General features: G+C 55.8%; 1 protein-coding gene across 14 annotated transcripts in view; it reads left to right on the top strand.

The window, feature by feature from the left end:
• Positions 1 to 6,443: 6,443 nt before the first annotated feature.
• The window catches only part of NFIA (nuclear factor I A), a 250,956-nt gene continuing 242,475 nt past the window's right edge, over positions 6,444 to 14,924 (top strand). For 9 of the 14 annotated variants that reach the window (XM_040566127.1, XM_040566129.1, XM_040566128.1 and 6 more), the window contains exons 1-2: positions 6,444 to 6,939; positions 12,541 to 13,072. In XM_040566127.1, the coding sequence (XP_040422061.1) occupies positions 6,913 to 6,939; positions 12,541 to 13,072 (559 nt within the window). In that variant the 5' untranslated portion in view covers positions 6,444 to 6,912. The remainder of the gene's footprint in view (positions 6,940 to 12,540; positions 13,073 to 14,924) is intronic. The other 5 variants (XM_040566131.1, XM_040566134.1, XM_040566139.1 and 2 more) reach the window with 2 other exon arrangements.

A 14,924-nucleotide genomic window follows, 5' to 3' on the forward strand; every position in this document is an offset into this window, starting at 1 on the left:
TTTTAATCTCTGAAATTTCATCTAGGTTAACTTTTTTATGATAAAAGTGTTTCTTCTGCATTACTTGCATTAGTTCCTCTCTCTCCTTCCTACCAAGAATAAAGACCTGTCCTGTTTTAAAGAACACGTAATTTAAGGCTGGAGAGGGCAATTTTTATATAATTTTTATAAAAGTCAGAGTGGGGAAAAGTTGAGGTGGAAAATTTCCCTGCTTCGCAGCCGCGAGGAAGGCGATCGGCGCTCCTACGTGCTGCGGGTCAGCGGGGCTCCGACTATTTTGAAAAATAGCGGTGGAAGAGATTTGCAGACAAATTATGTGCTCGTGCACAATGCCAGACAAGCCGCGCTAAAGCCTGCACCTGTTAGCACGCTCCCCTCGCCAGACGCGGGGCTAGGTACGAAGTTGGCAGAGGGCTGCTGCGAAAAGGCCACTCTCAGCCTTTTCTTCTCCTCCCAGGACTTGGGCACAGACGAGGAGGGCGAAAAGCGGCTGGGTCCGCGCGTCGCTGCTTTGTTTTGCTTCCCATTGGGGGAAATAATGGCTGGCTCTTCTTTTTAAAAGTTACAGACCCCAGAGACGGGCGTGCAGCACAGGGCAGGAGGGAACGCATGCTAATTAGGGCTGAAGCAGCACTGCGGGTCACAAGCCGTGGAGGTGAGCCCGCTGGCAGTTCTGCACTCGATTCCTGCTTCCTCCTAAATGCAGCTTTCCCTTCTCACACACCTCGGTGTGTGTCACCTGGCTGTCACAGTGCCCCGCTAGCAACTTCGTTACGTACAGCTTTATTTTCACACCAAGCGTTCAATCTCAGCTTTTAGGAGTGAGCCCTAAATGTGAAATGTTCCCATAGGAAAAAGAGCAACAAAAGAAACGCGTCCCTTTGGGAAATGCATCGCACGGACACGGCAGTGCACACGGGTAATACACTGAAATAAGCGTGTGTGCACGCACGTGCAGGATCTGCCTCACCGTGGTTATATCACCCTTGCACAAACTTTCCTCGAGCGAAAAAACTTGCATGGAGGTGCGCAAGCTCAGGCCCAGCGTGCGTACACCAGAGTGCCCGAGAAAGCAGGGGATGGAGGCGGGCGGCAGGATCGGGGCTGTGCCCAATTCACCCGCTGTCACCACACAGTGGTTTGGTACCACCGAGAGGTGCCCAGCAGCCTCCAGCAGAGACACCCACATGACAAAATATTTCTGGGATTCCCCTGGACGTGCTCACATCCCGTCCCGGGGGCATTAGTAGGGCTTTATGCAATGGGATGGGGACATCGGTGCAGTGCGTGGGGCCATGCCGCAGGGCTGTGCCGCGGGGCGCTGCACGAACCCACCCAGAAATTTCGGCTGGCAAAACCACCCTCCTGTCACAGGGCACTTTCACTTCATGGTATTTCCACTTTTCCAGCTGAACTCTGCTCGTGCGGTATATTCATGGTAAAGCAGTGTTACAGCTTGTCGTGCTCCCCGTTAGAAGGTCTGCAGCAAAACAAAAGGGAAAGTGCTGCCTCTCCCGCCTCTCCCGATCCTGTTTTCTCCCTTCCCGTGGTCTGCAGGCTTTGCCCGATAACTGATTTCCTCCGCAATGCATCTTGCAACAGGCTCAAGCCCTGTGGAAGAGCATTACGAGTCCGCAGGCATTTCTGTGGGCTTTTTTCATGTGTGGCCGTGGGGATGAGCAGAGACCCAGGGAAGGCACGGTCAGGGGGAACCTCACAGCGCTGCAGAGAGCACTGACCACCGCGTAATTCCCGTCCCCCTGGCTTTGGAGATCCACCTTTGGCCCACACCCCAAAATCTGGGCCTGTCTGGGGACAGGTCTTGGTGCAGCCGCCCTCGTCCATCGAGCAGGGATGGCAACGCTCGTCCCACTCACCTGCCAGGAGTCCCGGCAGCGGGCAGAAAACGCAGCAAGCAAAACATTAATATTTGTACGTGTGTGGTGGGGTAAGGTGAGAATGTCCATCAGACACATCGGGCTGCCTATTTAAGCTACCCCCTGAAATTTGGAGATTTCAGCTTCTGCCCAAAGCTTCTCTCAGAGGGTGAGCAGCGTCTGCAGGACGCTGGGCGTGTTGCCCTTCCGTCAGGGCTGGGAGCCCAGGAGCAAACCCCGTGCAGGCACGACCACCACCAGCAGCCTCGCAGGCTGCTCTCAGCGTTGGTATCTGTGTCCGATACAAATTTCAGGAGGGCTGACGGGGCCGGGGGGCAGTGAGGCGGGACACGTCGCTGCCTCCGTCACTGGTCGTGGGACGATGCAGCAAGCACGGGGCTTTGAGTCCCCACTGCCACGGTGGGATTTGGGGCGGCTTTGGGAGGCCAGGGCCAGGCCAGGGACTCGGCACCGAGCCCCCACTGCCCTCGGGGGGTGTCTGCGCCGAGCGGGGCCCAGGGCAGCGATCCCAAAGCCACCGGCGATGCTCAGGGCCCCGCCGGGCCGCGTGGCGCCTGGAAGTCAGGATGAGGCCTCGCCTGCTGGCCGCGGGCTGCTGCCAGGCCGTACGGCGTATAGACCGGCCATTGTCCGCGCTGATCCCTGCCCAGCTGACGGGCTATTCAGAGCGCTCCTCCGGCCTCTCCAAAACCCCAGCTTGTTCTTCCCCGGTGACAGCCATCCCTCCCATTCGGCGTTCCCTTTGTACGCCTGATAACATGGTGGAAATCCCTTATTATGCTGCTTTTAATAACGCTTTCACCCGGCGGAGGGACATGATGTTTTAATTTATGCAGCACGCATCCATCCTCCGAGAGGAACCCTCGCAAACCCCGAGCCCTGCCGAAGGACACGAGGAGTTTGTGGGGTTCCCCTGTGGTTCCCAACCCGTGCCCCGTCCCGTGGGCTGCCCCGGGGGGGGCGGTCACCACGAGGGGACCGAGGTCACAGCGAGCTGCGCACACACGCCTGGAAACTGAAAATCCTCCGTGAGCTCGCTGCTGTGGGGTTGGCTTGGGTTTTTTTTTGTTGGTTTTCCTTTTTTTTTTTTTTTTCCCTTTTTTTCGCTGTCTGCTCAGCGCGGCGGCAGCCCCGTGTCGGTGACTACCTGCTCGAGCGGATTAAACGCGGTGCGTTGGGAGGGATAACTGCGCCGCTCGTTAGGTTGTGGAAGTTGAAGTCTCACTTTGTTGTAAAAAAAAAAAAAAAAAAAAAAAGTGATTAACCTTCAGATCCATTTACTTTTTTTTTTTTTTTCTCCCCCCAAATTAATTTTGCATTATTATCACGCATCTCGGGGCTTCCAGTTTTAAGAATATAATGCTTCTGCTGTTAATGAAGCGGGCATCCACGATCAAGGGGAGCTGAGAGCTACAGACAATTGTTTGTTTGCCTTTATTTCTCACGCCCTTTGAAGGTTTTTCTTTTTTTCTCTCTTTTTTTTTTTTTTTTATTAAGTGACTTTAGCAGATTGTACCCTCGGAGCTGTGAATAATAGGGTTATTCTACAAAAATGGCCAAGGCTAGTTAAGACACACAAAGCCAGGAAATCCTTTCAGGGATGAAATCAGGACTATTTTAGGGGTGCTGGGTAAGTTGCAGACTTTGCAGCTCGGCGCTCGGCTGCTGCAGTGCTGCCAGGCACGGCCGCGGCTGGAAGGAAAAGTTCCTCCCCCGCCGAGGGCTTGCCCGGCCGCGGCCGGCGGGGGGGGGAAGAGCGGGGGGGCGCGGAGAGGGGGCTGTGCAAAGCAAAGGGGGTGCAAAACAAAGTGGGGGTGCAAAGAGGGGTGCAAAGCAAAAGGGGGTGCAAAGGAAGGGGAAGGAAACGGGGGAGTGCAAAGCAAACTGGGGGGTGCAAAGGGTGGGAAAGCAAAGGGGGGGTGCAAAGGGGTGCGTAAGGGGTGTGCAAAGCAAACGGGGTGCGAAGAGGTGCATAAAGAGGCGTGCAAAGCAATGGGGGGTGCAAAGGGGTGTGCAAAGCAAACGGGGGGGTGCAAAGGGGTGCAAAGCAAAGCAGTGCAAAGCAGACGGGGTGCGCAAAGCCGAAGTCGATGCAGAGCAAACGGGGGGGCGCAAAGCAAAGTGTGGGGGGGTGCGGAGCAGAGGGGCGCAGAGCAAGGGGCTGAGCAGAGCCGGGGGGGGCCGCCGGGGCCAGGTGAGTTTGCCCGTGCCCGGCTGCCGGTGCCAGAGCGGGGGCACCTCGGGGGGGGGCGCAGCGCCCCCCAACCCCCCCGGCACTGGGAAGGGGGACGGGGGGGGGTCTCTTGGTTGGCGCCCCCCCTGCTCGGGGCTCCTGTGCGACTGCGGAAATCGGGGGGGGGGGGGGGGGGGGGGGCAAAGGGAGGGGAGGGGGCGGGGGCTGCCGAGCCGGGCGCAACTTTGGGAAGTGCGGGGCGCGCAGAGCTCGGCCGCGGGAGCGCGCCTCGGGGGGAGGGGAGGAAAAAAAAAAGGGGGGGGGGGGGAAAAAAAAAACCACAACCAACCCTAACGGCAGGCGGCAATTGGCTGCGGCTCCTATTCTCTTCCGGGTTTCTAACGGCTGCAAGTTTATTTTAGCTATTAAAAAAAAAATCGCAATAAATAAATAAATAAATAAATAAATAAAAGTGGCACCGAGCGAAGCCAATCGCCGGAGCCCCGCAAAGTTTCCCACGTGCTCCCGGTGCCCGCCGACGGGCCGTGGCGCTGCCGGGACCCACCCCCCCCCCGGGACCCCCCCGAGCTCCCCCCAGCTCCCCGCAGCCGCTCCGGGACTTGCGCCGGTTTTGCGCGGGTTTTGCGCGCGCGCGCGCTCTGGCAGCGCGCTGCGCAGCGGGGGGCGCGGGTTTTTTTTCTCTTTTTCACGCTTTTTCTGTTTGCCCAGGGGGTCTGGGAGCCGCTGAGGGTGCCGGATCCCCCCGCCCCACCCCCCCCAGGACCCCCCCTTTCGTTGCGCGCCGGCTCCGTGCGCGCCGTCGGGGGCGGCCGCGGGCGCGCAACAAAGGGCCGCGGGCGGGCGCGGGGCGTGACGGGCAGCGGAGAGGGCCAATGGGAGCGGCGGGGCGGGGTGACGCAGCCCGGAGCCGCCCAATCAGCTGCGGGGGCGGGTGTTGCGACGTTTGAACTCCCCCGGGGGGAGGGGCGCGCCTTTTTTTTTTTTTTTAATTTTTTCATTTTTTTTTTTAAATCGGGATTTTTACTCTTTTTTTTTTTTTTTTTCCGCCGAAGTTGGCGGCGCCCCGGGGGCCGGGGCCGCTGGCGGGTTACGGAGCCGCGGGAACCTCGGGATTTAGCACCCAAAATTTTAAAAAAAGTAGATTTTTTTATTCTGAAAAATCAGGATTTTAGCAAAAAAAAAAAAAAAAAAAGCCGAGTCGGGCAAAAAATAAAATAAAATAAAACACCTCCCGAGTGCCGGTCCCGCGGGTGCGGAGCGCTGCGCTGCGCCTGGCCGCCACCCCCGCCTAGAGGGCGCCCGGAGCCGTCCCGCGGCCCCAAGGCTCCCGGAGGGCTCCCAAAAAAGTTCCTCCCGCAGCCGCTGCAGCCCGCAACGGGCGCGGGGCAGCCGGGGACACCCTCCCCGGACCCCCCCGTGTCTCCCCGGACCCCCAGCGAGGTGCGGGGGGGGAGCGCACGGGGAGCCCCGGGGGGCGCAAAGTTCCTCCCCCCCCCTCCCCCCCACGGCTGCCGTCGGGGCGAGCGGGGGGCTGCAGGTCCCGAGGGACGGACGGACAGGGGGACAGGGGGATAGGGGGACGGACGGGGCCCCGAGGGGGCGGTCGGTGTCCCCGCCGTGTCCCCCCCCCCCCCCCGGGTGGCCAAGCCCCGACCCCCGGCGCCGCCGGTGGCAGCACAAAGCGGGCGCGGGAGCGCTCCGGGTTTGGGGAGGGGGCTTGTTGGGGAGGGTGGGTTATTAGGGGTGGGTTATTGCGAGGGGGTTACTGGGGGGGGGTGGCTATGGGATGGGGGGGAGCGAGGTGAGGCAGAATTCCTGCCCGTGGCGGTGGATGTGATTTAGTGAAGCGCACAAGCACCACCAGCAGAGCGCTCGGGTTGAAGTGACAAGTGGCGGGGGCTCGCCAAACTTGGGAAACCGCCGGGGCTCCCCCGGTTCCCCCCCTAAAAACCCTAAAGACCCCCCCCCCCCGCAGACCCCCCTAAGCCCCCTTTCCACCCCCCCCCCCCCCCCACTTGCCCCCCATCCTTCCCCAAGCCCGTCCGCCGACCTCCGGCATGCGAGCCTCCCTCGGCGGAGGGGACGGAGGGCTGACCCAAAATATTAAAAAAAAAAAACCCTAAAAACTAAAAAAAAAAAAAAAATTAAAAAAAAAATAAAACTAAATAAAAAAAAAACCAACACGCACACAAAAGTTTGCGGCGCCCCCGCGGCTCTCCCCGCGGCCGGGCGCGCTGCGGGGCGGCGGGGCGGAGGGAGGCGGCGGCCGCAGCCCCCTCCCCGCCCCTCCCCGCCCCCGCGGGCGGCGCGGAGCGGGCGGGCGGCGCGGCGCAGAGCGGGCGGCGCGGAGGGGAGCGCAGCGGGCGCGGAGCGCGGGGGCCGCGGCGGCGGCGGCGGCGGCGGCGGCGGAGCGCAGAAAGGGGGGGGGGGCGCGCAGCGAGCAGCGCGCAGCGGGCAGGCAGCGCTATGCCTCTCAGCCCGAGCCGGGCGGGCGTGCCGAGCGCCTAGTGCGGGGCAAGTCGAGGCGGGGTTAAAGTTCGGCTCATGGAGCGGCTCCGCGCCGGCTGCAGTTTGGCAGAGTTGGAAATGTGAAAGCAAGAAGCAGGCTCGGGGCTCCCCCTCCTCTCTCCTCTTCTCTCTCTCTCTCTCTCTCTCTCTCCCTCTTCTTTTTTTTTTTTTTTCTTTTTTTTTTTTTTTCCCCTCTCTCTCTCTCCCTCTGTCCCCCCCCTCCCCCCTCCGCCCCCCTCCCCTCCTCTCCCCCTCTGTCTCCCTGTGTCCCCGCACACGCACACCTCCAGCCCGCAGCCCCCCGCAGCAGACATGTATTCTCCGCTCTGTCTCACCCAGGTAAGCGGTGCCGGGGCGCGGTGGGGCCGGCGCTGCTTGGGGGGGGGGGGGTAGGGGGGGGTCGGGGGGGGGCGCGTGTGCGCCGGGGCAGGGGCAGGGGGCGGCTCGCCGAAACTTCACTTCGGTGCCTTTCCCTTGCATCTCCCCCCCCCACACACACACCCCCCTCTTCTCTCTCTCCCCTTACCCCCTTTCCCCGCACGGCCATTTGCGGCGGCACATGGCTAATGGCGCCTACTTATTAACGGCTTAATTAATGGGGGGGGGGGGGGGGGGAGGTGGGGGGCCGTGCGGGCGCGGGGCTTTGCGGGACGCCCCCCGCACCGCTGCCGCCGCGGCCCCGCCGTGCTTGGTCATCCGCGATCGATGCCGGCGCCGGAGCGCCCCGGCCGCCGCTGCGCCCCGCGGTGCCCCCGCTGCCCTCCTTCCCTCCCTTCCCCTTCCCTTCCTTCCCTTCCCTCCCTCCCTTCTTTCCCCTTCCCTTCTTCCCCCCTTTCCCCTTTTTTTCCCCTTCCCTTCCCTGCCCTCCCCACCCGACACGCCGGCTCCCCCGCCCCGAACTCCGCACTTTTGTTTACGAGCCGGCGGCGGGGGCGGCCGGGGGGGGTGGGGGGGGTGTGTGGAAAAGGGCTGGGGGGGGGGGACACGCGGGGGGCACCCGCGGGACACGCGGGGCACGATCGGCCCCGCACGGCCCCGCGGAGCACCGCGCAGCAGCCGCGCACGGCCCCGGGGCGGCCGCGCTGCGCGGGGAGCTTGGGGAGTTGCGCGCAATTTTGGGGGGACACCCCCCGCACACCCCCCGCACACCTCCCGCACACCCCCCGCAAACTTGTTTCGGGGTGCGGGTGCGTGTTCTCCGCCTCCCCCCCGCCGCCGCCCGCGGGACTCGGCGCAACTTTTGCGCCCCCCCCCCCCCCCCCCCCCCCCCCCCGGGGCCCCGTTTGCGGGGAGCTGCGGCCGGGAATGGGGGGTCCGGGGGGGGGTCCCCGCGGTGCCCCCGGGGTTGCGCGGCCGCGGAGCGCCGCCCGCCCCCCCCCGCCCGCTCCCTGCTGCAGGACGCTAAATTGCACACCTTCAATTAGCAGGATATAATGGTTTAACGAGGAAACGCTTTGTGGCGGACTCAAACCCCAGATTATTTCCTCCTGCAGGAGATTTTTGCCTACATTATTCTCACTAATTTAATTTGAATGCATATTTTTGAATTTTTTTTTTTTGATTTTTTTTTTTTTTTACATCCCGGTGAGAAAGCCTCTCCGGGCTCTTTCTGGCCAGGAAAAAAAAAATAAATAAATAAATAAAGCGAGGAAAGGCAGCGAGAGGGCAGGCGGCTGCCCAAACTTCGGGGGGCCCCCCTCTCCTTGCCCCCCCCCCCCCCCCCCCCCCCAGGCCGCCCCGTCGGGGCGCCCCGCTCACAGCGCTCAGCCCGGAGCCGCCGCCGCCCGCCCGGAGCCTCACGGCCGCAGGGGGGGAAACGGGGCCGGGGGGGGGGGCACTTTGCAGGGCACGGGGCTGCGGCTCCGAGCAAGGGCCCGGCCAAACTTCGCTCCTCTCCCTGCCAGCTCCGGGCTCCGACAGCCCCGGGGCTGCAGGGGGGGAGCGCAGCGCCCTGCCCGGGGGCACCGAGCATCGCCACCGCTCCCCGGCCCCAGCGGGGCTCCTCGCCCTCGGTAGGCCCAGTTGCACACGAAGGGGAGAAAATAAAAGCCACGGGCCCGTTGCTCGTTGTCTCAGCCCCCCCCCCCCCCCCTTCCTCTATTTTATTTTTTTTTCCTACCCCCCCCCCCAAAAAAAAAAAGCCCAGACAAAAGCCAGCAGCGCTGCTGGTTGTGCAAATCTCGCATTCTTGTTGCACATTTGGAAAAGTGAGGCGAGGATTAGAGGCCTCCTGACAAACTCTTCCCTCGGAAGGATCAGTTAGGTGATTCTGTCATTTTCGGTGGAAAAAGGGGGCAAGTCCCCGCCAATTGCAAGCAATTTGCTATTTTCCCTTTCGGGACTCCTAGGAGCTTCTAGTGATAGGAGTTTTGGAAGGGGGATTTTTTTGTTGCTGTTAAGTTTGGGTTCAGATTTAAAGGGAAAGCTTTAGAAAGTGGGTTAGAAAAGGAAAACAAACAGAAATCATAATTAAGAGTGTATTTATCCAAGCAGTGTAACTGAAATGGCATGAGCATTTTGTAGCAACTGTCAGGAAAATCTAAACATCGTTCCATTTACATATCTGCTGCAGATCTAGGGACGAGTTGGGGAACATATGCACATCTCCTAATAGATTTACAAGCAAATGGATTGTAAAAATATTAACAAGGGTCGCTGTAGCTGGCTTAATTTCAAAAAGATCAGCTCAAATACATTGTTTCAAAAGACTCCTCTGCAGCGTTACATTATGGCGAGCCTCCTCGGTCGGATTTTGGGGCTCTTTTGTCGTGCTTTTTTGCACCTTTCTGCAGAGCAGCCGAGACTTGCGGTGCGAGCAGACGCAGAATCGTGCGGCCCAAATTCGAGGTGCTGCTTAGGAACAAGCAGCGCTTTGCGGAGCTCTGTCCTCCAACTTTGGGGAGTATCGCAGTGAAAACTTTCTCTTTATTCTCGCTTTGCCAGTTTTCCCGTGCCTTTTATTTTTAGGTGACCCACCAGGCACCGAGGGGGGAAAGCAAATGTCTTTATCAAATACTCTGAAAGTTTCCCTTAGAGCTTACTTGGGGAAAGGCAAAGATCACCTCCTTTTTGCACGAGTTTCTTAAAATCTGTGTGTTTTGTAGCGAGGCTGCAGACAAGTCTGCACATCTGTTAGCACACTTGCATTGACACATTTCCAAAACTTTTTTTTTTTTTTTTGCTATAATAACACTGAAATAAATAATTGTATTGTGCAGGAACCGCTCCCCCCCTCCCCGCTTCCAGCACAATTTGTTTGATCCGTCCTGAGTGCTTTTATTTCCACCTCGCCTCTGCTAATATCTCGACGCCGAGATTTCGGCGGCGCGCTTTTACAGAGGACCGTGTCTAGGAAGACAGTTTGAAAGTTAGTCTGTTTATGAGTCATTAACCTTTTCTCGCCGTACACCATTTTGAAAAGACACATTGGAGCCTGGCACGGACGTGCTCACCTCGAGCCGAGCAGCGCCGCTTCTCATTTACTTCAGCCATGGGACCGCTTCAGAGCAGACCCTGGCTGCACACCGAAGCATACCTTTTTTTTTTTTTTTCTTTTCTTTTTTGTATCCCCAGATCTTTTAAAAGTTTTTTTTCCCTCTCATTTTTTTTTTCCTTCGGGTGTTGCTTTTACCTCCCCGTTCAGGTTCACGCCGTAGAAATCGGCTTTAGCGCAGGTTAAAGCAGCTCGCTCTTGGATAGCATCCAGCGTCGAGCCAAAAAAGTCCCGAGCACATGAGATCAGTCAGGACAAAGCGCTGCTTAAAGCAGAAAAGTTAAAATATTTCAGGATATACCCAGACGTGTTCAGAAACCATTAATGCTTAAAGCGATCCCCTGCCTCATTGTAGGTCTGTCCAGCGTCTGCTGTGTGTACCTTAGCAGATAAACTTGGCCTCGACAAAAGGCCTTTTTTCCTTCGTGGCTCCCTCCGAGCGGGGCAGGGGAAGGACAGGAGGGAGCAGAAATGTGGATTTATTATTTTTAATAGCTCGCAGGGACCTGTAGTTTTTATCTTTCTTTCCTGCGAGAGCTCTTTCTCGGGGGGGAGAGCAGCTCCATGTGCTCTGATTGTGCCTTCTCCCACTTCTCGAATCTACCGACTGCAAACTCGCAGCAATCTTTTTTTTCTTTTTTTTTTTCCCTAAACTTTGCTGAAATTTGAAACTAAGATCTTTTCCAGTAGAGGAGGGGAGTTAAAAGAAAAAAAAAAGGAATGTGTCAATCATTGGAGTGATTTATTTTATTTTACCTGCTTAGGTTTTAATAATCATCCATAGTACTTCTGATTGCTGCCGCGCTGCTGCTGTGCTATGATGAAATATATTATGCCATTTGGGGCAGTTTCTAACAATCTGTGTTTAAAATGAAAATAAATGCTGCAAAACTACATATAGATTTAGGTATTTACAATTTTAGGGCCTCTCAGAATAAGTGCAGTGAAACCTTTTGGGAGGCCAATAGAAGCCCTTGAATTACGACAGAATTTTGCTGCTGGGTATTTCTACTATTGATTTCTCAATTTTTCATATTTTTTTGCAAACAAAACGTAAGTTAAAATAATGTATTGAAAGGACGTGAGATGTCTGCTTTAGTAATATTTACAACAACCTGAAATGATTTGGGTAGGAAACGTACTCCATGGGATAATTAAAAAAAAAAAAGTTAGTTAAGCTGAAAAATCCCCAGTGTTGTCTTGCAAGATTAAGCACTGGTTGGCTTTTGCCATGCTGGGGGAAACGTTGTACAAATTACTTTTATTTTCCCCGCCTGGAGGGCCCAATCCTGAGGTGTGGAGGCGCTCGGCCTCTGGAAGCAGGGCCGGCCCTGCACGCGGCGCTGGATCAGGCCCCACAGGCTCTGTACGGCCCCGCGTGCACCGTGATACGTGTATATGTTTATTGTTTTGCGTTGTATTTATTTTTTTTTTTTTACAAAAGAAAGGGGGGTCTTTCTTGCATTTTTTTAACGTCAGCATAATTTTAATCGTGATTACTTTTGTGTCGAGGAAAGGGGGTGATCTCTAACACGTTGTTACACAAAACAAGCAGTGTCTCTGGATGGCAAAAGTAACTTTCCAAGTACGGCATTTTCTTTTTAAATATGTGAAAATGTGACACAGCATGTTTAAAAAAATAAAAAATAATTCTTGAGCTATTTGCACAAGTCACGCTAAGGTTTTCTGTCACCGCAATTTTCGATTTTTCAAGTCTCCTTTTATTTTATAGAAAGTTTGTTGTGTTTCGATACGCTTTAATATCAGATATTTTTTTTTTCACAGAATATAATCCTAACTTTTTTAAAAAAAATAAAACTTTGTGTTTTCTAAGATTTTCACATTAGTGACTGCCAAGCAGGCGGGATAAATGTGCAGACTGGCTGCGGTACTTTCTTCTCCCTGTATGGTTTGGGAAACAGAGAGAAAAGCTCCCTTCATTGTATTCCTATATGCAGCTGTATCGGCAAGTTACTATACCGCGCGCTGCTATTTCCAAATATATCTTAGGGAAAGTTTTACTATACTTTAGACTTCCCCATACAAACATTGGCATCCAAATGTTTAGAATTTGCCAAATTGGCGGGCATATGCTGGCTACACCGCAAGCAGCGGGGTCAGGGAGAGAGCAAAGGGAGATACGCGCTCTGCGAATGGGCTCAGGTCCCCGCGCCGCAGCGTGGCTGTTGGCTTTTAACTCATTCTCCCCTTTTTTAAAGAAACCTGAAGTTCAGGAGGAGGGCCCGATCCTTGCTCCATCGCCACCCCGTCTCGAGTGGCCGCCCGCTTTTCCGAGGGTCGGGGCAAGGAGCAGGGGCAGCCGTCGGTGGGCCGGGAGGAGACGGCTGAGCGCGGCCGTAATTCTTGCCTTCCCCCCGTCTGGAGGCTTTCATCAGGCTTTGTTGGTAGTTTTGCGTGACATTGACGCTTCTCTGTGACTTTTTCAGGATGAATTTCATCCCTTCATCGAAGCACTTCTGCCTCACGTCCGAGCGTTTGCGTACACGTGGTTCAACCTGCAAGCCCGAAAAAGAAAATACTTCAAAAAACATGAGAAACGCATGTCAAAAGAGGAAGAGAGAGCCGTGAAGGACGAACTGCTAAGTGAAAAACCCGAGGTAAAGCAAAAATGGGCATCCAGACTTCTGGCAAAGCTTCGGAAAGATATCAGGCCTGAATTTCGGGAGGATTTTGTTCTCACAGTCACAGGAAAAAAGCCTCCGTGTTGCGTCCTTTCCAATCCAGACCAGAAGGGCAAGATGAGAAGAATTGACTGCCTTCGCCAGGCAGATAAGGTCTGGAGGTTGGACCTCGTTATGGTGATTTTATTTAAAGGTATTCCGCTCGAAAGTACTGATGGCGAGCGCCTTGTAAAGTCCCCACAGTGCTCTAACCCTGGGCTGTGCGTACAGCCCCACCATATAGGAGTTTCTGTTAAGGAACTCGATTTATATTTGGCATACTTTGTGCACGCAGCAGGTAAGTGCGTTTATATACAACTTCTCCAACTCTCGCGTTCCTCCCGGCCTCGGCGGTTTCGGGTGCCGGGCCCTGGCCACGGCTGCATGAGCGGCGCGAGGCGGGAGGGAGCGTGGCCGCCGGCATCATCCGGCCCCAAATTCGCCCTTTTTCGCTGGCCTTTCTCATGCAGCTGCTTAAAAGCAGCTTCGTTTTCCTGGGGTTAACGGCAGTTGGGCGTTTTGGGGCATCCTTTCTCAGGTGTTATCCAGGCTTCCTATTTTCTGCGGTGGAGGGAATGCAGAACGATCTATTTTTTAATTTTTACTGTATAAATAAACTTTGTATATATCAAGCCTGAAAGGGCTAGGGGTTCCCGAGGTCAGGGCTGCCAGGCATCCTCACCCACATGGGAATGCAAACCCCACACGGGGAAAAAAGGGAGAAGAGCCCCCCAGTAGGCAGCCAAGGCAGCTGAGTCTGGAAGGTGCCGCAAACAAATTTGGGGTCGTCATTTTGGGACAACGATGTCAACAGCACTTAAAAAAAAAAGCCACAACCTGAAACATCAGTTTATACATGAAAAATACATGCAGTTCTTGAAACAAACTCCTCGTTGGGTAACATTGTGCATGGGGAGGGCTGAAGTGTTTTGATATGTGATGAAACTGAAAATGCTGGGGCCTCCAGCACCAAGCTCAGCCTGCCCGGGGGTTGCCTCGATGTGTTAGAGGATGTGCAATGGGTTGGCGGGATAAAAGAGTGTGCTATTGTATGTCCTTTGAGTGATTGTATTGCAGAAAAATGTGAGCGTGTGGAGTGCTAGGCCCTGGTCTTCCTGTATGGGATGTATGTAGGATGTATGTAGGGCTGACCTGCAAGTGGAGGGGTTGGGCAGGCTGAGAGAACAAAGAAGAGGGGCGAGGGTGGGATCATATTTGTGCAGGCCATGTATATATAAATATTTATCTATAAGAAAACTTAGAGAATTGCGGCACTGGGAGTTGGCATTTCCGACACCACATTTTTTTGAAGGGGAGCATAGAAAGTTTTGAGCATCCCGAAGTTTTCTGCACGGGATCCCTGTGGTGCTCGTGGAGACGTGCAGCTGCAATGTTCTTGACGCAGCCTGCGCTCGGGAAGGACTTCCGAGCATCCTCGTGCCATTTCCCTCCGATAAGCTGCCAGATTTGCTTTGCACTTAGGTGCGACGCGGTTAAATCATAGTGCACGTTTCTGGCAGAAGGGAGCTAGGCAAATACTGTGGAAAGGGATTTATTTGCTCTGCGATTTATTACGTGGCATGCCGGAGCAAGGATTACCGATCGTGGCTAACCAAAGGGAGAAGAGGGTGGCGGGCACGGCCCCAGCCGAGGAGCCGGGGGGGCTCGCTGCCCTGCTCGCCTCCGTGCCCAGAGCCGTGCTGGCAGCCCGGGCACCGCCACCTTTCTGCTGGTTAGGTTTATTTAGGGCACGGGGCCGGTAAGTGCCGGTCCGTATTGTGTTTCCTAAATGCGGAGCAGCCTGCTGCAAAGGGCAGGAGGTGCCAACAGAAAGCAGCGGTCTGGGGTGAGCCTGCGGGGAAGCTCCCAGGGACACGGGATGGGGAGAAAAGGGAAAATACAGTAGTGTGAGTGCTGCGAGGGACCGGAGGGTTCTCTTCCTGTTGCAGTAGTCAGGCGAGAGACGTTGTAAAAGTTCAATATTGTGATTAGGGATATACCATCTTATCAGCGTGCTGTTGGCAAACACTCGCCTTGATAGCGAACTCTTATTTATTTCTGCGTTCATTGTCAACAGGCAGTGATTGCACTAATTGTTCTCCGGGCTAGCTGTTTGCCGTAGAAAGTTGGTGTGAGGCTTCAGATCTTTC

Source organism: Cygnus olor, chromosome 8 (genome assembly GCF_009769625.2).
Source record: "Cygnus olor isolate bCygOlo1 chromosome 8, bCygOlo1.pri.v2, whole genome shotgun sequence".
In the NCBI taxonomy this organism is placed as follows: domain Eukaryota; kingdom Metazoa; phylum Chordata; class Aves; order Anseriformes; family Anatidae; genus Cygnus; species Cygnus olor.